This window comes from Lynx rufus, unplaced genomic scaffold (genome assembly GCF_022079265.1).
Source record: "Lynx rufus isolate CCGP_SWC_20201006 ecotype Redwood Valley unplaced genomic scaffold, mLynRuf1.p SCAF_2, whole genome shotgun sequence".
NCBI classification, from domain to species: domain Eukaryota; kingdom Metazoa; phylum Chordata; class Mammalia; order Carnivora; family Felidae; genus Lynx; species Lynx rufus.
In genome coordinates, this window is record NW_025814834.1 from 82,743,855 (window position 1) to 82,771,255 (window position 27,401).

Consider the following 27,401-nt stretch of genomic DNA (forward strand, 5'->3'; position numbering starts at 1 on the left):
TTCTTGAGGTGGATTTCTAGTTTCATAGCACTGAGAGTGGAAAAGATGCATGCTGGACTCCAATCTTTTTGAATCTGTTGAGACTTGTTTTGTGGCCTAACATATGATCTATTCTGGAGAATGTCCCAAGTACACTTGAAAAGAATGTGTATTCCACTGTTTTAGGATGAAATGCTCTGAGTTTATTTGTTAGAAACATCTGATCCAATGTGTCATTAAAGTCACTGTCTCCTTGCAGATTTTCTTTTGGATGATCTATCCATTGACATAAGTAGGGTGTCAAAGTCCTGTACTATTATTGTATTACTATTGATTACTTCTTTTATGTTTGTTATTAGCTGCTTTATGCATTTGGGTGCTCTCTGTTGGGTGCATATATATTTACAATTGTTACATTTTCTTGTTGGATTGTTCCCTTTATGATTATATAGTGTGTTTTTTTGTTTCCTGTTACAGTCTTTGTTTTAAATTTTATTTTGTCTGATACAAGTATTGCTATCCCAGCTTTCTTTTCATTTCCATTTGCATGATAATTGCTTTTCCATCCCTTTACTTTCAAACTACTTGTGTCTTTAGGTCTGAAATGAGTCTCTTGTAGGCAGCATATAGATAAGTCTTGCTTTTTAATCCATTCTGTCATCCTAGGTCTTTTGATTGGAGTGCTTATTAGTCCACTAACATTCAAACTAATTATTGATATGTATGTACTTACTGTCAGTTTATTCCTTGTTTTATAATTGCTTTTGTAGTTCTTTTTTCCTTTCCTCTCTTGCTCTTTTCTTTCACAGGTGCTGGCTTTCTTTAGTGATATACTTAGATTCTTATATTTATTATTTACCTATTTATTATCCATTTTTGATTTGTGGTTACCATTAGATTTACATATGACATTTTGTGCATATAGCAGTCTATATTAAGTTGATGGTCACTTATGTTTTTTTTTTAAAGTTATTAAACTGCTTTTTTTTTTAACTTGTTTTATTTTTTATTTTTTAAAATTTACATCTAAATTAGTTAGCATATAGTGCAACAATGATTTCAGGAGTAGATTCCTTAGTGCCCCTTACCCATTTAGCCCATCCCCCCTCCCACAATCCCTCCAGTAACTCTCAGTTTGTTCTCCATATTTATGAGTCTCTTATGTTTTGTCCCCCTCCTTGTTTTTATATTATTTTTTGTTTCCCTTCCCTTAGGTTCATCTGTTTTGTCTCTTAAAGTCCTCATATGAGTGAAGTCATATGATTTTTGTCTTTCTCTGACTGACTAGTATCACTTAGCATAATAACCTCCAGTTCCATCCACATAGTTGCAAATGGCAAAGTTTCATTCTTTTTGATTGCCGAGTAATACTCCATCATGTATATATACCACATCTTCTTTATCCATTCATCCATCAATGGACATTTGGGTTCTTTCTACACTTTGGCTATTGTTGATAGTGCTGCTCTAAACATGGGGGTGCATGTGTCCCTTCAAAACAGCACACTTGTATCCCGTGGATAAATGCCTAGTAGTGCAATTGCTGGGTCGTAGGGTAGTTCTATTTTTAATTTTTTGAGGAACCTCCATACTGTTTTCCAGAGTGACTGCACCAGCTTGCATTCCCACCAGCAATGCAAAAGAGATCCTCTTTCTCCACATCCTCACCAACATCTGTTGTTGCCTGGGTTGTTAATGTTAGCCATTCTAACAGGTGTAAGGTGGTATCTCATTGTGGTTTTGATTTGTATTTCCCTGATGATGAGTGATATTGAGCGTTTTTTCATGTGTCGGTTGCCCATCTGGATGTCTTCTTTGGAGAAGTGTCTATTCATGTCTTTTGCCCATTTCTTCACTGGATTATTTGTTTTTTGGGTGTTGAGTTTGATAAGTTCTTTATGGTCACTTATGTTTAAACTCATTTCAAAACCACTAAATTTTAGGGGTGCCTGGGTGGCTCAGTCGGTTAAGCAACTGACTTCGGCTCAGGTCATGATCTCACGGTTCATGGGTTCGAGCCCTGTGTCGGGCTCTGTGCTGACAGCTCAGAGCCTGGAGTCTGCTTTGGATTCTGTGTCTCCCTGTCTCTCTGCCCCTCCCCAACTTGTGTTCTGTCTCTCTTTTTCTCAAAAATAAATAACATGTAAAAAAAATTTTTTTTAAACCACTAAATTTTAACTCCTCTCCCCCCATGTTTAAGGTACATGGTGTCACACTTAACATTCTTTTATTTTGTGAATCCTTTGACTGATATTTATAGATATATTTAATTTTACTGCTTTTGTGCTTTCTACTTTTATTCCTCCTGCTTATGGTCTCTTTTCCACTTGAAGAGTCTCTTTTAACATTCCTTGTAAGTCTTGTCTAGTGGTGATGAATTCCTTTAACTTTTGTTTGTTTGGGAAACTCACCCATTCTGAATGATAGCTTTGTTGGATAGAGGATTCCTGATTGAAGTTTTTTTTTTTTTTTTTTCCCTTTAGCACTTTGACTATATAAGGTGAGTCCCTTCTGGTTTGAAAAGTTTTTGCTGAAAAATCAGCTGATAGGCTTAAGGGGTTTCCCTTGTATGTAAATGTTTTCTTTCCTCCTGCTATTTTTGAAATTCTCTCATTATCTTGGCATTTTAATTACTATGTGACTTGGTGTGGACCTCTTTGGGTTGATTTTGTTGGGGACTCTCTGTGCCTCCTGAATCTGGATTTCTATTTCCTTCTTCAGATTTGGGAAGTTTTCAGCTATTATTTCTCCAAATACATTTTCTGCCTACTTTTCACTCTCTTCTTATTCTAGAAGCTCTATAATATGAATGTTATTATACTTGATGGTGTCATTATGTTCTCTCAATCTATTTTCATTTTTTATTTTTTTCCTCTTTCCTGTTCAGCTTGATTGCTTTCCATTACTCTGTCCTCCAGGTTACTGGCCCATTTTTCTGCCTCCTCTAGTCTACTAATTATTCCCTCTAGTGATTTTTAATTTCAGGTGTTGAGTTCTTCATCTCTATTTGGTTCTTTTTTATGTTTTCTATTCTTTTTTAAGAGTCTCACTGAGGTCCTCCATTATTTTCTCAAGTCTAGTGAGTATCTTTATGATCTCTACTTTAAATTCTCTATTAGGTATATTACTTACCTACATTTCACTTAGGTCTTTGCTGTGATTTTGTCCTATTCTTTCATTTGGAACATATTCCTCTGTCTCTTCATTTTGTCTAACTCTCTGATCTGTTTTTATGTGATAGGAAAAGCCAGCTATACCTCCTGCTCTTGCAAGTAGTGGCATTATAAAGAAGAGGTCTTATGGTACCCTGCAATGCAATGTCCCCTGCTCACCAAAACCTGGTGTTTCAGGGGTATCTCCTGTGTGTGTTTTGTGTGCCCTACTGTTGTGGCTGAGCTGCATTTGCTTTCAGTTCAGTAGTATGCAATGGCTCTCTTTGCCTATTATGGGCAGGGATGTCTACTCTTACCACTGTTGTTCAACACAATACTGGAACTCCTAGCTTCAGCAATCAGACAACAAAAAGAAATAAAAGAATCCACATTGGCAATGAAGAAGTCAAACTTTCACTTTTCACAGATAACTTGATATTTTACATGGAAAACCTGCAAGACTCCACCAAAAAACTACTAGAACTGATATATGAATTCAGCAAAGTTGCAGGATATACAAACAATGTACAGAAATCGGATGCATGTCTCATACCAATAACGAAGCAGCAGAAAGAGAAATCAAGGAATTGATCCCACTTACAGTTGCATCAACAACCATAAAATACCTAGTAATAAACCTAACAAAAGAGGTAAAAGATCTGTATGCTGAAAACTATAGAAAGCTTCTGAAAGAAATTAAAGACAAAAATTGAATTGAATTGAATTCATGAATTGAAAGAACAAATATTATTAAAATGTCTACATCTCCCAAAGCAATCTATACTTTCAATGACATCCCTATCAAAATAACACCAACATTCTTCATAGAGAACAAACAATTCTAAAATTTGTATGGAACCAGAAAAGACTTTGAATAGGCAAAGTAATGTTGAAAAAGAAGACCAAAGCTGGAGGCATCACAATTCCAGACTTCAAGCTGTATTACAGAGCTGTAATCATCAAGACAGTATGGTACTGGCACAAAAGCAGACACATAGATAAATGGAATAGAATAAAGAACCCATAAATGGACCCACACACGTATGGCCAACTAATCTTCAACAAATCAGGAAAGAATATCCCAATGGAAAAAAGACAGTCCCTTCAGCAGATGTGCTGTCTCTTTAAGGGTGGGGATTCAATTTCCTCTTGTCCTTCCAGCTCTCCTGCAGCTGAGCTTACTGATTTTTAAAGTTCCAGGTGTTAAGCCCCAGTGATTGTAAGAACTCACAAATTATGCCCCACAAGTTTTCAAAGCCAAATGTTACGGAGATTTGTCTTTTCTAGGTGGGTTGTTATGCCTGGGGTGAGGGTCTGTTTCTTTCCTCTATCCATGCCCTTGGTGTCCTTCCCTCCTGCAGAAAGTCCTCTGGGTCAGTTTGGCTCTTGACCACAACTCCTACCCTATATTATGTGGCCTCTTTCTATTTCTTGTGGAGAGTCTGTTCTGCCAGTCTTTGGGTCATTTTCTGGGCTATTTACACTGAAGCAGGTATTATATAGCTGTAGCCATAAGATAAAGTGAGCTTAGGATCTTCCTACTTCATCTTTCCTCACTCCCATAACAGTTTATAATGCTTTACTTCCCTTCCTTTTTAGAAGCTCAAAGAAGACACACAGAAAATTTTCTTATTGAAGTTCTGAAATAAGAGGGTACATCTTATGTAAGTTGTATTATATGAAAAGTTTGTGATAATTATTTAAATATATGGGAAATGGCCATAAAAAAGATAAAAATGTACTGATGATATATATACCACATACTGAATTATATATTAGAAAGACTTCACTAGAATTAGCTTTATTAGAATAGGCTATAGAATTAATGTTAAAAATATATAGTGGCTATGTTCATTTTGAAAGATCAACAATGTTTCTTAATTTGAATTCAAAGTTAATTTCTTACCCATGAAAATAAAAAAGTAGCTCTGGTTTGAATCAAGATTAGCAAAGGAAAAACTAACTCAGTTCATTTACAAATATAACTACCAGTACAATTATAAATGCAAATATGATGCCATCTCTAAAGTCTTTAGTGAATCTCATTTGTTGATGTATATAATATGGATACAAGCCTCAACCATAAAACTGTAAAACTAATATTTGAACTCTGAGCTCAAGTAAACCAACAAAATGATAGATATTGTTTTATAACTTTAAATTATAGAGCTAAAGAGTAGCTGGGCAAAAGTATTATCAAGAAACATCTATGTTCAAGAAATGGTACTACCAAATCATTGTAAGCAAAATACGTACATCTACTAATAGAGCGTATCTTGTCACAAGTGAAACAACCTCTTTCCTAGGAAAAGGAAATTCTCTTGTTTTTACAATCAATTTTTCTTCCCTAACTTTATTCTCAGTTCAAAAAAATATATGACAGTATTATTGTTTGAGTTGTGTTACCTCTCCCAAAATATGTTTAAATCTTAATCCTTGACCCTTGAATGTGACTTTGTTGGCACAGAGGGTCTTTGCAGATGTAATCAAGTTAGGTTGAGCCATGCTGATATAGGGTGGGTTATAGTCTGACTGTGGCCTTATAGGAAGAGGAGAAAAGACATAGAAACACATGGAGAAAACCATGTGATAAGGGAAGCAGAGATTGATGTAATGAGCATAAATGGAAGAATGCCAAGATTGTTAGGCAACACCAGAAGCTAAGAGAAAGGCATGTAACAGATTCTTCCCTACAGCCTTTAAAAGATCATGGTCCTGCAGAGAACTTGATTTTGGACTTTCAGCTTCAAGAACTGTGAGAAAATAATTTTTTTCAAAATTTAAACCACCCAGTTTGTGGTAATTTGTTACAGCAGACCTAGGAAACTAATAAAAGATCCAAACTGCCTGTTTACTTTTATTTTTCTAGTGGAAATATCAGTTTCTCAGACTAAGCACCTGATCAATGTATACATAAAAGATACTTAATCCCAAGAAGAAAATTCTTCAAACCACTCTGCCTTGCACATGGAATATTTCTGCAAATAATAGTGGTTGATATAAAGTTAAAATTTTAGAGCAGGCAGTGAGTTGATGAGTACCCTAGTAAAATTACTTACAAAGTTTGGAATGTATAGTTTTCATGAGACTCAAAGGTTAACAATCATTTTTCCTAACAACTATGATTTTAAACAGTGATTTTTTGATAAACTGCATTTTCACATGTTTAAACATAAACTGCTTGTTGGGAAATTTCAGTAAACAAAATTTAGTTCCAGTACAACATAATGGTGTAAAACAAATTTGGCATGGGTATAATGGGAAAATTAACTATTTCTTTTGTAAGAGTTGAGCTTACCATGAGGAAATCTGTTTTCAATCATTTTAAAAAAGGAGAATAACTATATCGCCTATTTATTGAATTATGAGCTATGGCAAATGCTAAATACCTAAGATTTTTAATTATATCACCTATCTCATTTAATTCTTGAAATTATATTACCATTCAAATTTTAAAAATTTACAAATTGTGGGTCAAAGAGAACCAATAATTTGTCTATGGTCACACAGCGTGGTAGGTGTGGCAGAGTGGTGGTTAATTAGTTAGTGTTACTATGTTCTTTGAATTTGACTTATTATATAGTGGACTCATAAGTTATACCTGCTATGCTCTAATTGTCTTTCTAGGTACTAAAAGTTTTTACAACTATAATATTCAAATAAGCCTTAAAATATGGCAAAAAAAATTAAATAGCACTTTTGATTAGAATTATAAATATCTGTGGCTTATTAATGACATGGTCATAAATAGAATGTGATTCAAAGAGAATGACTGGTTTTTAGTATAATGTGGAAGATATATAAATTAGAGCTATCTGACAGAAGATATGTTGCTTTTGGGGTACTTGGGAGGCCCTGGGGTACCTCTGATAGCACAGAGCCTGCTTGAGATTCTCTCTCTACCCCTCCCCCCGTTCCCATTCTCTCTCTCTCAAAATAAATAAATAAATAAATAAGTAACATTTTTTAAAAAAAGATATATTGCTGTGGTTAAAGAAAAACTTAGACAGAATATGATATGTGAATAAGTCAAAAAAGGAAATATTAGGGAAAATTTGACAAAAATAGGCTGCTTATGGAGAAGCAGTGTTTATGGAAACTATTCCTACTAATTTAGCAATGGTCAGTTTTAAGTATTTTCTTAAAATAGTTAAGTGTATTGTATCAAACTATGAAAAGTTTTAAATCATGATTAAAGTATAATTCTAAGAAAACAAGTTTTAGAAACAACCACTGAAAGTGTGTAGAGGGTCATATGAACTTCCTATCCCCGAGAGCTGTTCTACTAGATTGGTTTGTTAAAGGAAGCAGTGGAAACTATTTCTTTGAAGATCCTTAGGAACAGAAGGCACACATTGCCAGCAGTTCAGAATGGGTTAGGTGTGTCTCTGCCAGAAGGCAGCCAGTGGATAGCCACTCTTGGTTCTCTAAGCCCAGTGACTACATAATAATGCTATTCTTATAACTGTGGAGGCAAGGGCAACACAGCTGCTTTTTCCTTTCTTTGGTGATCAGGATTTGCTGTCCAAAAAGTTGCAGAATAATGTGAATGTAATTAGATGAAATTTTCCCCAACAGGAAATCAAGAATTAATTCTGACTCTAGTTACTGAAAGAAAACTCAGAAGCTCTGCGCTGGACTTTTTAAACATTTATGTCCTCCTTTACTTAGAAAGTGTTCCTCTATGTACAACTTAAAAAGCAGACTCATTTGCTAGATGACCTCAGGCCTATGAGTTGAATTAGTACTAAATAAAAAATTCTGAGCATATCTACAGTTTCTTTGTTTGTATAAAATCCTTTGAAAAATTCAATTTTAGTGCATTCTGCTTAAATTTTTATGAGTTTATTTTTTATTTCATTTCATATTCATCTACTTAAGGTTTTATATTTCATGAAGGTGGCAAAGGCAGATTCCTTATATTTATACTTTTTTCTTTAAAATACAGTCAATTTCTTTCCAAGCAAACTTTCCCTTTAACTGGTAATGTAATTAATTTCAATTTTGAAGACGGCACTGTGGTCCACAATCCTTGGCTGACTACTCTTCCAAGAACAATAAGAGCTTCTGAGAAAGGAACTAAAAGTTCCATGAGTTCTTTTGATGCAGGATTCTCACAAAATATAAAGCTGTGAGGAATGTAAAGGGATGACTTTCCAAGATTTTGGAGCACTTCAGAATAGTTGTTAAAAATAAGTAAGAAAAAATGCTGGAATGAAACAAAAAAATTTCATAAACTGTATGGATCATTCCAACCAAATAAAAAATAATTATAATCCCCCAAACTATTTAGTATTTGTAGTTAGATGATAGATGTGTCTAAGATGGATACAAATAGCACTGTTTTCAAACATGGCTGCTTAGTTTCTGTTACTTAAATAGCTTAACTATAAGAAATAGCTATATTAGCTATGCTTCATATATAAAATTGTTATATTAAAGAACATTTTATTTTTCCATTAAAATGCAAGATAATACTACTTATTTCTACATACTTAACAACAGAAAGCTCATAGTATAAATATTTCATTGCTTGCCTCCAAAGAATTGTTGACATCCTTTGTGGCCATCTGCCAAGGTGGTCATTCCTTTGTGTGTGATGGAATTAGAGAAGTATCAGGGTTCTATGGATTGATGAAAGAAAGTATTCTGTGCTCTTGGCTTCTGATATTTGTTTCCTTGGTCCTGTTAAAAAGGAAACAAGAGTGAATTTACCAATTTTGAACAGATAGCCAGTTATTGTGTATTTCTTTAGATTCACATTTAAGGACACTTTGAGATGTTTATGAGTTCTCATTAAGAATCATAGAATTTTAGCCTTATACACAAGTTGCTAAATTTATGACTGCAAGCAAGAAAGAGCTATGTCAATCAGATGATTCAATCCCCATACTTTGCACTATAGGGAACCAAAATCCAAGAGGTTAAACAACTCAAGCAAAGTTACAGTCATTTAGTGTCAGGGCTAGTATGAAGAAACAGTCTTATTACTTCAAGTTTAGGGCTCTTTCTTCTGGTTGTCTCTTAGCAGGTAGAAGAGAATAATCTTTGGAAGAGGGAGATTGGGAAAAGCATTATCATGACCAAGCTAATTTCTCAGCCTTAATGCTTACAGAAAATTCTGGAAACAACAAACAAAAAAACACAATAGTTTAGTAATATTTAGATAAATTCATAGCGCAGCATTTGCTCAAAGAAATATTTTATTAAAGTACGACTAAGATACTATTTTATTAATAAATTAAACTTTACCATTAAATTTCTGAATTTCAAACAGAGCTAGGATCCTTTATTTTTCAAAAAGAATGCTATTTTTATTATTCACAGAGAAAAAGAGTGATGTTTTTAAAAAGAAAATTGTATCTTAGATACTGCCTTGATCAAAACCCTCCAAAGATTTCCCGTAACAGTTGTGATAAAGTCTTCTCCTGAGCTACATGATTTGGCCCCTGTTTACCTGTCAGCCTATCTCATAACTCTCTTCTTGCTTGGTATTCTACAGCCTTAGTGGCCTTCTTGCTCTTCCTCAAATATGCTAAGCACACTTTTGGTTTCTGTATTTGACCTTGGTCTTCCCTTAGACTGGAACACTTTCCCCAGATAGCCAAATGTTTGTTCCCAGTAACTGAAACACTTTCTTTTCTCTTAAGAGCATCATTGCATGTTTCAAGAATCTGCTCAAAAGTCACCTCCCAGGGCGCCTGGGTGGCTCAGTCTGCTGGGCATCTGACTCTTGATTTCGGCTCAGGCTGTGGGATTAAGCCCCATGTTGAGTTCAGCACTGCGTGTGGAGCCTGCTTAGGATTCTCTCTCTCCCTCTGCCCCTCTACTTGGCTTGTGCTCTCTCTCTCTCTCGCTCTCTCTCTCTCTCTCTCTCTCAAACAAACAAGCAAACAAAAAAGTCACCCTTCAGAGATGCCTTCTCTTATTACTCCAGTCAAGCAACCTCCAACACTCACCCTTCCTTCCCAATAGGACCCCATTCTTTATACCTATATCTGCTTCATTTTCATTCATGGTATTTATAATTTGTGATGTTATATAGCCCAACACAATCCTTATAGGGACCACATATATTTTAGAATTAAGTATTATTTGAGTTTTTAAAGGTAATACGGTACATGTACTGTAATTAGGTAACATGCTCCTCCTTCTGTATCTGAGAAGTCTAGTAGGTTAATATATTTATAGCAAAACATTTACACATTCTAAGTGGGATTTTAAAAAAGACAATAGCCTCATACAAGTTTCACTATTAAATGAATTAAGATTATGTCAGGTTTTACCACAATATGAATTATAAACACCTTCAGTTTCAGAGCTTTTTGATTTTGGAATTTCACATAAGAGATTGTGGAATATCCTATATATTAATTTGTTTACTGCCTCTCTTGTATATTTGTATTCCATGAAACACAAAGGAATGACCACCCGGTATGCTCACCAGACCAGAGATTTTTGTTTTTTGTTTTTGTTTTTTTTTGCATTATAACTAAATCCTAACCTGTAAGAATATATTTCTTCTCAATTGAAAGAATAGTATAAAAAACATATTTTAAAAGCTTCTTAAAGTTACTTCTTCTTTTAAGGTTCACTAAAAGAAAAATATGATAAATGGCCTTTCAATAAAACTATAGGAAACAACACCTGGGTTGTGTGATACAGTGGCAAGAATTTTCAACTAGAATTCTAGGGATCTAGGTTTGATCTTCCTTGCATTCCCATTTTCTAGTTAATTCCTTATCTATTTATCATTCACACATCCATCCTTATCCATCTAGTTCTTTCTCTTTCATTTAGGTATCTCACGATTCTTGGCTGAATGCATTATCTGTGAAACAAGAGCATAGAACTCAGTGGTCTTTAGTAGTTCTATGATTCTACTAACAGTTAAATAATTGAGCTAGTAATCACTCTATCACAGTTGGCTGACCAGTCTGAAAGGTACATACATAACCTTGCTCATCTGTTATTATTGTGATAATAACAAAAATAGATACCAGTTTTAAATTAAATTTTAGCATGTCTGCTCAACGCCAATGAAATGCCATTTGTGTCAAATACATTTTATGTCACATATATACAGTCCTGAGCTTTTGTGTGAGTTTCTTCATAAGAGTATGCCCAATAATAGCAAGTATTTATTGATCATTTACTCTGCGCCAGCCACTATCCTAAGCTCTTTACAACTTACAATGATTCCATCAGATAGGTAGTAATATTATCCCCTGTGGTATATTGGATCATTCCTCCCTTTCCCTCATATACCTCCATGGAAGGTATATGTGTACCTCTCTGCTCTTTGACTTTGGACTCAGCCATGTGACTTGCTTTGACCAATGGGATAACAGCAGACATCGTGGAAACAGAACCTTGAAATATGCTTGTGCAGTTGCACTTCTTCCCGTTACGTTGCTTCTCACTCTGAGACAAAAATGCTTTAGTTAGCTCCAAGGAATATGAGCGACATATGGCTCAGACTTAGATCCATCCTCCACTTGGGTCCATTTGAGCCCAGCCTTGATCATACTTACTTCAACTTACTTGCAGTCTCCTGAGCAAAAACTAAAAGCTTATGGTAGTATGCCAGTGAGATATTATGATAGGTACTACAGCAAAAGCTCACTGATAAACTGCTTTGTTTTACAGACAATAAAAATGATGGGCAGAGACTGAGTAACTTGTCCAAACTTTTATAGTTACTTAAGTGATATGATGAAGCCATGCAGAGTCTCGCTCAAGGGTCCACACTCTTAACACCTAAGCTATAGTGCCACTACGTTATACTAGCTGTATTATATGATATTAAGCCATTTATTAATATAGCAGCAGGTGATCTGGTACATATTAAAATTCATAATTATAAAGGAAGTCTCGTTGTCAATAGACAAAGTTGTCTTGCAGTGAAACGTTTCTTCTTAAAAAATTAGTTAAGTACAAGAAATGTACTATTTCCTAGAAGCAGATTAATAAGTCTACATACATATCTCTTGAGGTGGCTTTCCAGCTCATTCTGCTACCATACAATGGACCTCGGTGCCGATGTCTCTAGTACATGATTCCAACCCCTGACCTTGGCTAATTCAGGCATGCATCTGTGATCCAAGCTGGATCAGTCCGGTTCCTTTCTGGTATTTTGAAATCTGGACACATGACTGGGAGCCACCATCAATGGACCTACTCTGGAGAAAATTGAAATCACCAGAGCTACGCCTGTTACTTTCTTCCCCACCTGTCAATTCCATGACAGTACCTCCTCAGAAAAATGCGTTTTTTGACTAAGCTTATTAGAGCCTGTTTTCCTTGTTGTAACCAAAAGAAATTTAACAGAATAGATTTTTTAAAAATACATTGTTTTTACTATAATTTAAAAATGCAGACTAAAGATTTCTTAAAGAGGAGACCAAATAAAGTTTGCAATTGTTTTGCATTTTATTAATTTTGCAATTTATAGTTACGGATTGTGTGTTTCCTGATAACCAGCTAAAAATCTTTCAATATATTAAGAACCATGGGCTATCTGTGAATAGAACTACATTTCAGTAAAGTTGAATAAAGTCAATCTTTCTTTGTAATTCTATGTATTTTATTTTATGCATTAAAAACATTTTGTTTATATATGGCTTTCCACATTCCTTTTGATAACAAAAATCAAGTAAACATATGGAATTATTTGAATTACTAATTCAACTCAGACACTATATATGAGACTCAAATACATTCCAGACATTGTTTTGAGTCCTGGGGATACGCAAGGACAAAACGGTCTCTGCTCTCACAGAGTAGTGATAAGAAAGAATATGTGGAATATAATTTGAACATTTTACAGTACCATTAGTAATGAACCTAGAGATCTATGTAGTTAAAAGATAAAAGTAGCTTAAAAGTGTGAGAATATGGAGGCAAAATGCCTGGAGAAAATTTATGTGCAACCCTTAATCTATTTCTAATCTTTAAGAGGGGTATATCAGCATAGGGAGCTCTGTCAGAAATCATATGTAAGAGTACATAAAAAGTGCAACCACTAACGCAATGGCATATTTATGTTACACTTTTCATTTTACCAGTGATTTTCATATCTCAGTGATTTCATATATTACAACATGACCTCTTAATACCTCCTTGAGATGAACAGGTACAAATTGAACACCTTTTGTCATCAAACATATGCTCAAATTACTAAGAACTTTGGAATGGTGTGAAAGACTTGGTAGTGGAGGAGTTTAAGAATTACTTAAAGCATATTTTCTCAACTGGTGGATTTAACCATTTAGAGCAGAGGTTGACAAACTTCAGCCCAGAAAACAAATCTGGTCTGACATCTGTTTTTGTATGACCTGTGAGCCAAGAATGGTATTTACATTTCTAAATGGTCTAAAAGCATAAAAAAACAAAAACAAAAACAAAAAACCTTCTATGACATCTGAAGATTATATAAAATTCAAATTCCAGTGCCTATAACTACAGCTGGAACACAGCCATACTCATCTGTTAATGTATTGCTTAACGCTACCTTCACACCTTAATAGCAGAGCTGAGTAGTGCTGGAGATATGTTGGACTGTGAAGGCTAAAATATTTACTACTGACTTTTCACAGAAAAAGTTTGGTGACCCCTGACCTAGAAGATCACAGTTTTCCAAGGAGTTCATAATGCTAAAGGCAATAATGACATCTATTTAAACTTGTAATAAAAAATAATAACTGCATAGTTAAATATTTCTTCCCCTTAAGAGCATCCGAGGCAGATGAGTGAATGACTATCCTAGGAACCTTAGAAGTGTGTTCCCTATGAACAGAAGGCTGTTCATATGGATGACCTCCTTGATATCATGGTGTCTGTGATTATTATACAAGTTTAAACTGTTTAGCTCTCAGGCCTACTTTTGAAACTTACTGTCACATAGACTGATGGTTAAAGATAGCAAGCACAAAGAACTTCTGGTGACATATAATTAATGAGTAGCATAAAATTTCTACGAAGCCTATAAATTTGCCTTCAGACAACCATCATCAAATCTGTAAGTTGCATTTATCTAATCAAAAGGAACTTCTAGAAGTCTCAAATACTTTTTAAAAAGTCAAAATTCAAAAGAATATGATCCTATCCCAAATTTTCTTGAGCGAAATAGCCATTTTTTTTAGGTTTATTTATTGATTTTTCAGACAGAGAGAGAGAATGAGTGCGTGCAAGCAGGGGAGGGGCGAGAGAGGAAGAGAGAGAGAGAGAGAGAGAGAGGGAGAGAGAATCCCAAGCAGGCTCTACACTGTCAGAGCACAGCCTGATGCTGGGTACAAACTCACAAACCATGAGATTATGATCTCAGCGGAAGTTAAGAGTCGGATGCTTAACTGAATGAGTTATCAAGGCACCTTCCCCCACAAATTTTTTTTTTAAGTAGGCTCCTGGCTCAGCATGGAGCCCAGCACGGGCTCAAACTCACAACCCTGAGATCAGGACTCACGCTGAGATCAAGAGTCTGATGCTCACCCAACTGAGGCATCCAAGTGCCCCCAAATTTTCTTATTAGAAATTAAAAACAGCTCATTTCAAAAGCATAGAAGAACTCGAAAAGATGAGATCATAAAAGCAGTCTGGCACCTACTTTTGATGCTGTAGCTTAGAGTTACTTTTAAACATACATTTAAAAACTCATTTGGCCACCAAGTCAAGTATTATTTAAAATGTCATAATTTTAGATTTGCTATTGCATACTATTGTCAAATCATTTTCTCTCCACATAATTAAAAGTAAATTAAATGAGCAGGTCACTTACTAGCAGTTAAACCATTTGAATGTCTCTATTATGTGTATTAAATATTAGTTTACATTGAAAATAAATTTTGATTGGGGTAGTTAGGTGCCTCAGTTGGTTGAGGAGCTGGCTCTTGGTTTTGGCTCAGGTCATGACACCAGGGTTGGGGGACGGAGCCCTGCATCAGACTCTGAGTGTGGAGCCTGCTTGAGAGTCTCTCTCTCTCCCTGCCTCTCCCCAACTTACATGCTCGTGCTCTCTCTCAAATAAATAAGTAAAATAAATAAATAAATGAATAGATATATAAATAAATAAATTTTATGATGTAATTTTTTTTTTAATTTTTTTTTCAACGTTTATTTATTTTTGGGACAGAGAGAGACAGAGCATGAACGGGGGAGGGGCAGAGAGAGAGGGAGACACAGAATTGGAAACAGGCTCCAGGCTCTGAGCCATCAGCCCAGAGCCCGACGCGGGGCTCGAACCCACGGACCGCGAGATCGTGACCTGGCTGAAGTCGGACGCTTAACCGACTGCGCCACCCAGGCGCCCCATGATGTAATTTTTAACAATATAGTTTAAGTGATAATGTTTATTTACTCATTCATTCATTATTCTTTCAGCAAACAAACAGATGAGTACAAACTCTTTGATAGCTACTGTAGAAAAAAGTTAAGAAATAAATGACAGGTCTTGCTTTCAAGGAATTTTCAGGCCAGTGGCTGGAAAAGAGACAAGTATACAGAATGTTCAAATACAATTTGATTAAAATTATCTAATTGATGTAAGGTAAACTACTGATAGGTGTAAAAAAAAACTGCTATATTATAATCTAGAACAAAAATGAACTTGCTTCCCAACACGGCCTAGTCGTTAACATCACTGAGCTGAACCTGCTGCAGCTAGAAATGCTCAAGAACCACCACAAGAAAGTGGATTTCTTGTCCAGATCAAGGACAAGATGCCCAGATCAAGGTGGTACAGACCAAGTGTGTGGAAGCCAAGGACTGTCTAAACATGCTGAACAAGAACAACGAGGGGAAAGAATTACTCGTCCCACTGACCAGTCCTATGCATGTCCCCGGGAAACTACATAATGTGGAACATGTACTCATTGACGTGGGAACAGGCTACTACGTAAAAAACGAAAATGAAGATGACAAGGACTTTTTCAAGAGGAAGACAGATTTCTTCACCAAGCAAACGGAGAAAATGCAGCCAGCTCTGCAGGAGAAGCATGCCATGAAACAGGCTCTCATGGAGATGATGAGCCATAAGATTCAGTAGGTCACAGCCCTGGGGGCAACTTAGGCTATTGCCAAAGCCTGAGAGCTTTGCCAAAGCCTGAGAGCTTGTTTCAAAAGTGGGGCAGAGGGACCCTGCTTCAGGAGCCTGGGACTTTGTGGGCACAGCTTTCTGGGGTAAGGGAAGAGAAGGGTCTTATGTTTAATCTTAATAAATGTGCCAGTTGCGGGAAAAATAAACTCAGTTCCTAGAGGTGAAGACAGAATAGGGAGAATGAATTAAGAGATTTTAATAAGGTATAAACCACTGGGCATACTGACCAATGAGATGAGGAAAGTAAGACAAAGACTTAAAATTATTGCCAATAAGGGTGTCCTTTATTTAGACATATATAGAGAAGGAAAGAAGTGTCCACTGAATGCTACAGAGAAAAAAGGATAAATTGAATATTCCCTATAGATGACCAACTTTTCCTTCCCTTTTAATTTCCAGATACTATACACAATCCCTCATCCAATACTTTTTGGAGCCAGATGTGATTTGGAATTAAGAATTTTGTAAATTTTGAAAGGCAAGCATAAATCTTTTAGAACTATTAAACAGACATACAGAAACTTTTTTTAAAACACAAATTTTTAATTCTACAACGTACATCAAAGACTGCTCAGTACTAAACTATAATTCCAGGCTTCTTGTCACTGAAGATTAATAAGTGATTATTAATTAATAAGTGATTATTATTATTGATTATTAATAAGTGATTATAATTATTAATTATTAATAAGTGAAGATTACTAAGAACAGGCTCTCATTAACTGATAAATAGATATACAAAATGTAGTATAATCCACACAATGGAATGTTATTTGGCCATAAAAAGGACTGAAATTCTAACACATGCTTACAAGATGGATGAACCTTGAAAACATTATGCTAAGTGAAAGTCAGACACAAATATCCACATACTGTATGATTCTATGTATAGGAAATGTCCAGAATAGGGAAATCCACAGTGATAAAAAGATTACTGGTCGCCAGGGACTTGTAGTAGAGGGGAATGGAGAGTAACTGCTAACAGGTGTAGGGTTTCTTTCTGAGGTCATGAAAATGTTCTGAAAGTAGGTAGCGGTGGTTGATGTACAACATTGTATGTATACTAAAAAGAACCAAAGTGTACAATTTAAAATTGTGAACTGTGTAGTGTATGAATTGAATCTCAATAATGCTGCCACTAAATTTTTCTTAAGAATGAATTCATTTGATCAGATAATCTTCAGTTTCTAAAGTATTTAAAGTGAACTGCCAAGACAAATTATACTAGACAAATATTTCTGTTCATGACTGAATAACTACATTGATCTTATAAAATATACCTAAAAGAAAACAGTAATATAGTTCTTCAGATATTTCACATTTAAAAATCTACACATACATAAATAAGTCTAAAAATGGAGCACACATAATTAGTATGTATACAAAAAGAAACAGGGAAAGAAACAAATAATAAAATAAGCCTGGGCTAGACTATAGTACGTCCTTACCTCAAAGATGTAACAACAACTAAAAATTTCTATCAAATGATGAAAGCAGTCACAAAAAGTTAATATGGCAATTTTCTCTGTAAATCCAAAGTCCAAATTTATTTTATTCCAGTTTAAGTTGGAGAATGTTTATAAACATTCTGTAGACAATGTTTATAGAATGTAAAGAAAATGTAGACAATGGCTTTTGGAAATGAGAAAATTTTAAATTGAAGATTCAACCAGAAAAATGAAAGAATAAAGAAACTAGAATCTGCACTTGAACAACCTTAAGTTTTAATTTATAAAAGATGAATTATAGAGGAAAAATGAAAAAAGAAAACAAAGAAAAAGCAAAGCCCACCAAAATTATGTTCATCAGTTGGGTCCCTGACTTGATGTTCTATCAGGCTTGTGCTGAAGATGGTTTGGGTAGTAAGATCCGCTAAATGGCCTCTTCTTCTAGCAGATCACAAGTAGTCAACAAAGGGTAAAAAGAGAAATGTACTTCAGTAGATTAGGAAAAGCTACACTGAATTTATACTGCATAGTCTTCTCTTGTATATATACGTATATAGACATATATAACATTTATACATTTATATATATGTGTGTGTATTATACATAAGCAAATATCTAAAAACAATTTTTTTAGAATATAAATAATAAAATGTAGGTACAATTGAAAATTTACAAAAAAAAAAAAAAAAAACCAGTATATGTAGCAAAAAACCAACATACTTTCTTTAATATTCTTAGAAAATAAATTGCAACGGGATAAAATTCTTACCAAATTACCAGTTTATTTAGTCATCTAAATTGTTTTTTATAATTTATGTTTTATTCACATTGAGCAATATAGGTAAAATGGATAAGTTTTGATTTATAAATACAACATGATAATATGATTACTAGATTCTGTTATATGACCATGAGCTAACTGCTCCCAATATTTATCCCAATATGTGGTAAATCACAAAAACATTTAAAATTCTCCTTTGTTGTTTTGTCCTTTTAAGATCACAATATAAGTTTAATGTTATGATAATGTTTAATAACATAAAGTATAAAATATAATTGGATCTAGATAATTTAGCAACTGTGAGCTTCCCAATCATTTTTTAAAAACTGCTATCTCTTGAATAGCTTGTATAATATAATATGGCATGTTTGAAGTATTAGAAAAAGAATGGTAGTCTTTCATAAATGGCGTACTCTTAACACTGGAGGTAGAAAGCAATGATAGGAAGGGTACATATCTGTTAAGATAACGTAGCAAGTAGCAACTGATTTGTACAGAAATTAGCCCGTAGGTATTAATATTTAGGATGAAGAAATTGGGCAATACTTGCAGCAGGAAATTAGGAGTTTTATGGCTTTACTTTTCTTTTTGAAATGAAAACGATATTAAGATCTATTATATAACATAAAGATACTGTGATCAAATAGTATTTATTAAGCTTCTTAAATAAAGTCTACGTTAGAATTTTAGTTGGAACTGCAAAAGCAATAAAAAAACTAATGCCTTCCTTCAATAGGTAGTTTTACTTTATATTTTTATTACTAAGTAATACATGAAACTAAAAATATCAAACAACTTAACAATATATATAATTAAATGGTCATGTGTAGCAAATGCAGCTATATGGACTACTATGTTTACATAATCAGTTTCATAAAGTGATTAAAAAACTATGCATTCATGGTAAAATTAAATGCAGTTACAATATGTCATGCTAATGCCAATTAAAAGACAGAAGTAATAATATGGGTTAAAATCACATTTGGATTTGGAAAAATTCTGTATTAAACATAAAGATGTTTAATAAATCCCACACAGAAACATAACTGGAGACACTTAATTAAAATTTAATTTGCTTCAAATAATTCTTTTACTATAATTTATAGTAAAAGTATATAGTATAGTATTATATTTATAGAGGTACGTGGTGACACTATTTCTATTAACTTTACAATTCATGGAAATATTTGCTTTGTTATTAAAATCTTAGTTTGAGAGTTTCTAAGAAAAAAATAAGTAATTAGAGAGAAAAGTTGGGGAATGAAGAGCTCATATAAATGACAAACAGGCAAAAAGAACCTATAAAAATAATTGTAATAGTCAAACAATCTTTACCAGTAACAGAAAAGACAAGAACAGATAACTAAAAATGTTGAACAAGAATTAGGTATGTGGCAAGATCACAAAATTATTTCCAGTCACACATTTCACCTAGAAGAAATGAAGAGTCTAATAATTTAAGCTTATTGAAGTAGCTGAGTGAAGCAAAAACAGTGTAGTGCCCTTATTTCATGTTTTCAAAATTGTATGACATGCAATCCACGTTAAAATCAATTGATTAATTAACTAATTAATGTAGAACAATGAAAGGAAAATTCTACTAAATTAATCTCCATTGCAAGATATTTTCAAGTCCTATACATAAGAATATAAAATAAAGAATTCTTGGGTAATATAAAGTAAAAATTAACAGATCTGTACAATTAGCAAGAAGACCAAACCAATCAAAGTACACACTATGTATTTTCACCTAATATTATCCTTCCTTCTGCTATGCTCTTCCATTGTCTGTATCATTTTCCAAACCTTTCTCATATTTTAAAATTTGCCCCCAAATTTTCCATAAAGTCTATCCTTTCTACTCCAGCTCATAGTAATCTCCACTTTCCCCAGACTCTTGACGTGAGTACCACCCACTTCAAAATCATGAGATAGACTGACAGTTTCCTGATCACAGAGATATACCATAACTTATTTTTAAAATCACTTTTTAAAGAAATTCATGATCAATACAAAATTCAAAATGCACAAAAGGATATGAAGTGAAAAAAAAAGCCTCAATCTTTTTTCTACAGATAAACACCATCAATAATTCTTCGCATGTCTCATTTTATAATTTTTATACACCTCTTAGAAACTCTTGGGGAGGGGCACCTGCATGGCTCCATGGATTGGTTCCATGCAAGAGTCATGGCTCCATTGACTCTTGATTTCAGCTCAGGTCAGGATCTCAGGGTTGATGAGTTGGAACCCCTCCCCCACCCCCTTGGGATTCTGTTTCCCTCTCTCGCTGCCCCTTTCCTACTTGCTCTCTCTCAAAATAAAGAAAAATAAACTTAAAAAAAAAGTAAAACTTAAAGAAAAAAAGAAACTCTTGGGGACAAATTATTTACGATTTTGGAGTTTTTCAGATTTAGAAAGGTAATTTCATTTACTTAATTTTATGTAACATTAGCCAATGGTATTTAGGCAGCATCTCATCATAAAATACATTAATCTGTTTGTAGTGAATATTCACCCTTTTAAAAAATGTTTATTTACTTATTTTGAGAGAGAGAGAGAAAGAGGTTGTGAGCAGGGGAGGGGCAGAGAGAGAGAGGGAGAGAGAGAGATAATCCCAAACAGGCTCCGCATTGCCAGAGCAGAGCCTGACGCTGGGCTCGAACTCACAAACCATGAGATCATGACCTGAGCTGAGATGGAGTCTGAGGCTTAACTGACTGAGCCGCCCAGGAGCCCCTCACTTTTGATATAAACATAGAATGCAGGGACTCCTGGGCAGCTCAGTCAGTCAAGCATATGACTTCAGGTCAGGTCATGATCTCACGGTTTGTGGGTTCGAGCCCTGCATCGGGCTCTATACTGACAGCTGAGAGCCTGGAGCCTGCTTCATATTGTGTCTCCCTCTCTCTCTGCCCTGCACCCGTTCACATTCTGTTTCTCGCTCTCAAAAATAAACATTAAAAAATAAACATAGAACATAAATAATTTCACATATTCACAAATAGTTTTTTTCTCCCCCTCAGAGGATGTGTCTTTTTTCCTCCAACTTTATTGAGATACAATTGACATACAACAGTAGTAACTTTATGGTGTATAACATGATGATTTGGTACATGCTTATACTGCAAAATGATTCCACAATAAGGTTAGTTAACACATTCATCATCTCACCTAATTATATTTGTGTGTGTGTGGTGAGAACATTTAAGATCTACTCTCTCAGCAACTTTCAACTATATAATACAGTTACTGTTAACTGTTATTGTTCATTCAGCACCAGGCTGAATACTAGATCCTAAGAATTTAATTCATTTTATAACTGGAAGTTTGTGTCCTTCGAAAAAAATCATTTCCCATTTCTCCCACTTTCCAGCCCCTGGCGACAACCACCATTCTATTCTCCATATGTATGAGTTTGAGTTTTTTTCCCCAAGTTTTAATTTAAATTCCAATTAGTTAACATACAGTATAGTATTAGTTTCAGGTATAGAATTTAGTGATTCAACTCTTGAATACAATACCTGGTGCTCATCACAATCTTTTTTTTTTTTTTTTTAAGATTCCATATATAAGTGCGGCCATACATAAATCTGGCTAACATTTCACTTAGCAGAATGCTCTCAAGGTCTATCCATGTTGTCACAAATGGCAGGATGTCCTTCTTTTCCTATGGCTAAATTTTATTCATCTGTATTTTCTTTATTCAGTCATTCATCCACTGATGGACACTTAGGTTGCTTCTATGTCTTGGCTATTGTAAATAATGTTGCAATGAGCATAGGGGTGCAGTTCTCTCTTTCAGACAGTGATTTTATTTCTTTCAGATAGATATATATCCAGAAGTGGGACCATATGGCAGGTCTATTTTGAATTTTTTGAGGACCCTACATACTATTTTCCATAATGGCTATACCAATTTATTTCCCCACCAACAGTGCATAAGAGTTCCTTTTTCCCACATCCTTGGCAGGACTTGCTATCTTTGTGTTTTTTTTTTAATTTTTTAATGTTTATTTATTCTTGAGAGAAAGAGAGAGAGAGCGAACATGAGCAGGGGAGGGGCAAAGACAGAGGGAGACACAAAATCTGAAGCAGGATCCAGGCTCTGAGCTGTCAGCACAGAGCTGGAAGAGGGGCTTGAACTCACGAACTGTGAGAACACGACCTAAGCCGAAGTTAGACTCTTAACTGACTGAGCCACCTAGGTGCCCCTCTCATTTCTTTTTAATAATAGTCATTCTTACAGGTGTGAGGTGATATCACATTGTGGTTTTGTGTTGCATTTCCCTGATGATTAGTGGTGCTGAGCATCTTTTTATGTACCTGTTGGCCACCTGTGAGTTTTCTTTGGACAAATGTCTATTTGGGTCTTTCTGCCCATTTTTTATTCAGATTGTTTTTTGGTTATTGAGTTATAAGAGTTCCTTATGTTTTGGATATTAATCCCTTGTGTGATATATGGTCATGTAGAGTTTTTAAATTCAGGATGAATTTAAGTAGGTCTGTAATGGTCCCAGGTCAGTTAGGTTTTGCCCAAATGTGCTGAGGGAAAAAGAAACTTTTGGATTGCAGAGCTTTTTGCCTTTTTAGAACTGCAATTTCCGGCCTGTACAACTCTACCCATAAAAACACAATACACTACCAGGGCGCCTAGGTGGCTCAGTTGGTTAAACGTCTGACTTTGGCTCAGGTCATTATCTCACGACTTGTGGATCTGAGCTCTGTGTTGGTCTGTGCTGGCAGCTCAGAGCCTGAAGCCTGCTTCGGATCCTGTGTCTCCCTCCCTCTTCCCCTCTCTCTGTTCCTCCCCGGCTTATGTTCTGTCTCTCCCTCAAAAATAAATAAACATCAAATTTTTTTTTTTAAAAACCACAATACCCTACCGTACATGTATAGTAATGACAAATTGTACCCTTTTGTTCATTCTTATGTTTCAATATGAATGAAACACAATCTTGTTCTCAGTCACAGAGCTCAATGATTGAAATTTACAGAGAACAGTGCATATTTGACTCTCACTAAATACAGGTAGTAATTTAGTACCCACCAGAAAAAAACCCTACTGTTGAGTTGTTTCTGGATTTGTATATATTTCCTAGAAGGAGATCTTGCAGAGAATTCAGATAAGAGAATTCAGATTAGTGGGTCAATTAAAGATGCTCTATCAGATAGTATGTGGTGTATTCATTCCATTTCTTTAACTATTGTCTCCAATATCATGCCTTACATTGCTTCTAGATGTATCCCACATTGCCTCTTTTGCTGTTGATTATGTAGCTTATTAATTGTAGATATCTTTTGTACATGTTTGATTCATCTTTTGATATTTCCCTCTTTTCATCTTCAACTATTGTGGTTTTTCTTTTTATGTTCTCTTACCAGCTATATTCAGTAGATGTTCAATCTGGCTGATAATCCACCTAATTCTTTCTGATATGCAGGTATGGATTCAACTTTTCTTTCCAGATGCCTAACCCAATGTCCAAACAACATGCATTAAATAATCCACTTTTCCCACTGATACGTGATGCCATCTGTATCATTTCCAATATTCCTGCACTTATTTAGTCTGGAATTTATTAGCCTGTTCATTCTGTCAGTTCATATACCAATACAGACTTTTCCAACTTTGGGTCAGTGAGAGAATTAAATTCTAAAACATGTGATATGTGACTATTTTCTTAATTATACCATAGGTAGTTTCTATATGCCATAGAAAGGAAGCTAATTCATTATATACATAGCTGAATAATGGTCACCTAAAGATATTATGCCCTAATGCCTGGAATCAACAAATATTACCTTCTAAGGAAAAAGGATATTTCCAGATGTGATTAAAGGACTTTTAAAAGAGCAGATTATCTTGGATTATCCAGGTGGGCCCTAAGTGCAATTACAAAGGTCCTTATACGAGAAAAGGAGATATATATAGAAGGGCAAGAGGCAATGTGGCCATAGAGCCTGAGATTGAAGTGATGTGGCCATAAACCAAAGCTGCTGGCAGCCCTAGAAGCTGGAAGAGGCAAGAATGATTCCCCACCTAGACTCTTTAGACAAAGAAGACCCTGCCAGCATCTTGATTTCGGCCCAGTGACACATATTTCAGATTTCTGCCATGTGGAACGGTGAGAAAATCATTATCTGTAGCATTAAGCCACCATTTATGGTAATTTGTTACAGCAGCCATAATAAATAAATACACAAACAATATGCCTAAACTATGGTAAATACCCAAACAATAAGCCTAGGTACAATATGGCACTAAGGCTTAATTCAGAGTTATTTTGGTATACATGAAAGTTATTCACATGGATACATTATTAATCTTGTACCACAATTATCTTATTATTTGTAGTAGTTACTCAGTTGAATTTATTTGGGGTGGTGGATCCAGGTATATAATATCATCTGCATTCAGGGCTTTAACTTCACTTTCTTGATTTTTAAAAAGCTTCTTGTATCTTTCTCTTGGCTGGTTCCCTTCACCATGATGTTAAATGATAGTCATGACAGTAGATGTCTTTACAAATGTTCCTGACTTGTGCAAATGCATTTGCAGTGTTTCCTCTTTCCTATTTACCCCCAACATCTGCTTAAACTGTCATGAACTGAGAGGAGAATGAATAAACTTCCCATGTCTAGTGTGTTTTTGACTATTTTTCCTGGTGCCTGAACTATTTTTGTTTTGTAAGTGTTGATACCATGTTATTTGGCTTGTAAATATTCATAAGGAAAAAGGATATTTCCTTTCTACATCATCATTGTGAATTATACCCTTTGCATTAAAAAAACTACTTTGTTCATCTCATGGGATGTTGATGTGGACTGATTCCTCTGGTCTGAAATAAGTATTTTGTTAGCTTTTATTTGACTTAATTTTTATCTTTCTTTAGTTTTCAACATTCCTAAAATTCTTTTTTTTTAAATGTTTATTTATTTTGGAAAGACAGAGAGACAGAGAGCATGAGGAGGAGGGGGGGAGAGATTGGGAGCCACAGAATACAAAGCAGGCTCCAGGTTCTGAACTGTCAGCACAAAGCCTGATGCAGGGCTCAAACCCACAAATTGCAAGATCATGGCCTCAGCCAAAGTCAGGATGCTTAACCGACTGAGCCACCCAGGCACCCCTCAACATTCCCCAAATTCCTTAATTTACTTATATTCTTGCATATATCAGAGAACAGAATTTTGCTCTGTGCTTTAGCTGGAAATCCATTAAAAAATTACATGAATTAAGTCCATTTACATTAATTTTTCTCTTGGCTGATTCCCTTCAGTACAATGTTAAGTGACAGTGGGCTTCTGATAAATAGAAATGGTCTGTTTTCATTCTGTTGTTATTTCAACTTGTTTTCTGGATTTTTAAAAAAGAAAATACATTATCATCATTTATCTCATTATTCTCCATGTTTAGTCCCTCTCTATCTCTGTTCCAGTAGTTATAACTTTATGCGACTTTTCATTTACAAATTGACTTACATAATTTTTATAACTTTGTTTTTTATTTCTGTATTCAAGATCTATTAGTTTACTCTTATAAGCAATTATGATATTAGCATATTTTCTATTGCTCTGTCCAGCTTTTCCTTTCATTCATCACACTTCAGTTAATATTTTTCTGTGCTTTTTGTTGTACTGTTAAATCCTTCTTATACTTTTGTTATTTGCAGCTTTCACTGACATTTCTTGACTTGTAAGTATTAAGGAGGAGGGAATCAACAAACTTATGACTATAAAACCATGGGATGAAAGGAGAAAATAAATGATGTAATATATCATTTCAATTTTTAGGGAATATAGTGTTTACATTTTGTTCTTAAATTTTAGTCCTTATTTTACAGTTAAATCCTTTTGATGCTCACTGCTTATCCTTCTGTGGTAATTTTTCTAGTTATTTCCATCTGGTTGGCCGTTCATTTTCTAGGAATTTTTTCAAAAAGAAATAATATTCTCCAATTCAAAACTGTCTGTAGTCTTTACATCTGGAGACTGTTTGACTTAATTTAAAACACAAAACCCGGGGTGCATGGGTGGCTCAGTAGGTTGAGTGGCCAAATCTTGATATGGGCTCAGGTAGTGATCTTCCAGTGATTGGATCAACCCTGTGTCATGGTCCCTGCTGAGCTTGGGCCTGCTTGATATTCTCTCTCTCCTTCTCTTTCTGCCCCTACCCCTCTTGCATGCTCTCATGCTCTCATGCTCTCTCTCTCTCAAAATAAATAAAAAAATAAACATTAAAAAAACTAAAATACAAAACTTCCTGTTTTACAAGATCCAGCAGATGTTATTCCATTGTCAGCTGCCACTAAATGTTGATGTGGATAAATCAGAGAGAAGCCTGAACATTCTTTTCTTGTACCAGTGGTTTGATCATTCTTTGTTCATGATTAAAATCTAGGAACTTCAAGAGGCTAAGTCCTCTTATTAATAGATCTAGATTAATTTTCCCTGGCCCATGGTGTGTCCTTTCAATAAGTGGATTCAAATTGCCATCTGTCTATAAAAGTTATTAAATTTTAACTTTAAATAAATTTTTCTATTATTTTGGTTTTTTCTTTAGTTTCTCTCTCTCAATTTATCTATCTATACACAATCACACAAAATTTTCTCCCCAATTATTTTGTTCTTTCTTTCTTTTCTTTTTTGTCATTGTCATTTTGATCTTTTATGTTCCTTAAGGTACTTTCTATAATGTCTAGTCTCTCTTGTGCTCTTTCCAATTTTATCTTTTGAAATAAATACTTCTTTCATAAGTTTGGCCAGCTAGTAATTCATCCTGTGCTATCTTTACAACATTTTCCCAGATTTCTTGCTTTCCAGACCATGAGTTTTGCTCTCAGAGGTAACTGCTTTATTCATTTTCTCTCTTGTCTCTCTGCCTCTCTGTCCATTGATCCATCTATCCCTCCCTCCCTACCTTTTTCTTTCCTTTCCTTCCTTCATGG

The 27,401-nt window shown here is 34.8% G+C and overlaps 1 protein-coding gene and 1 long non-coding RNA gene across 2 annotated transcripts in view; one reads left to right on the plus strand and one right to left on the minus strand.

Moving 5' to 3' along the window:
* Positions 1–8,674: 8,674 nt before the first annotated feature.
* LOC124515254 (uncharacterized) overlaps positions 8,675–27,401 on the minus strand; it is a 210,918-nt gene continuing 192,191 nt past the window's right edge. Inside the window, exon 3 of the long non-coding RNA XR_006962771.1 lies at positions 8,675–8,816. This is a non-coding gene — a long non-coding RNA (uncharacterized LOC124515254). The remainder of the gene's footprint in view (positions 8,817–27,401) is intronic.
* On the plus strand, positions 15,795–16,173 carry LOC124515253 (prefoldin subunit 5-like). The gene is made up of 2 exons (XM_047083964.1): positions 15,795–15,808; positions 15,948–16,173. The coding sequence occupies exons 1-2, from the start codon at positions 15,795–15,797 to the stop codon at positions 16,171–16,173; spliced, it is 240 nt and encodes a 79-aa protein (XP_046939920.1).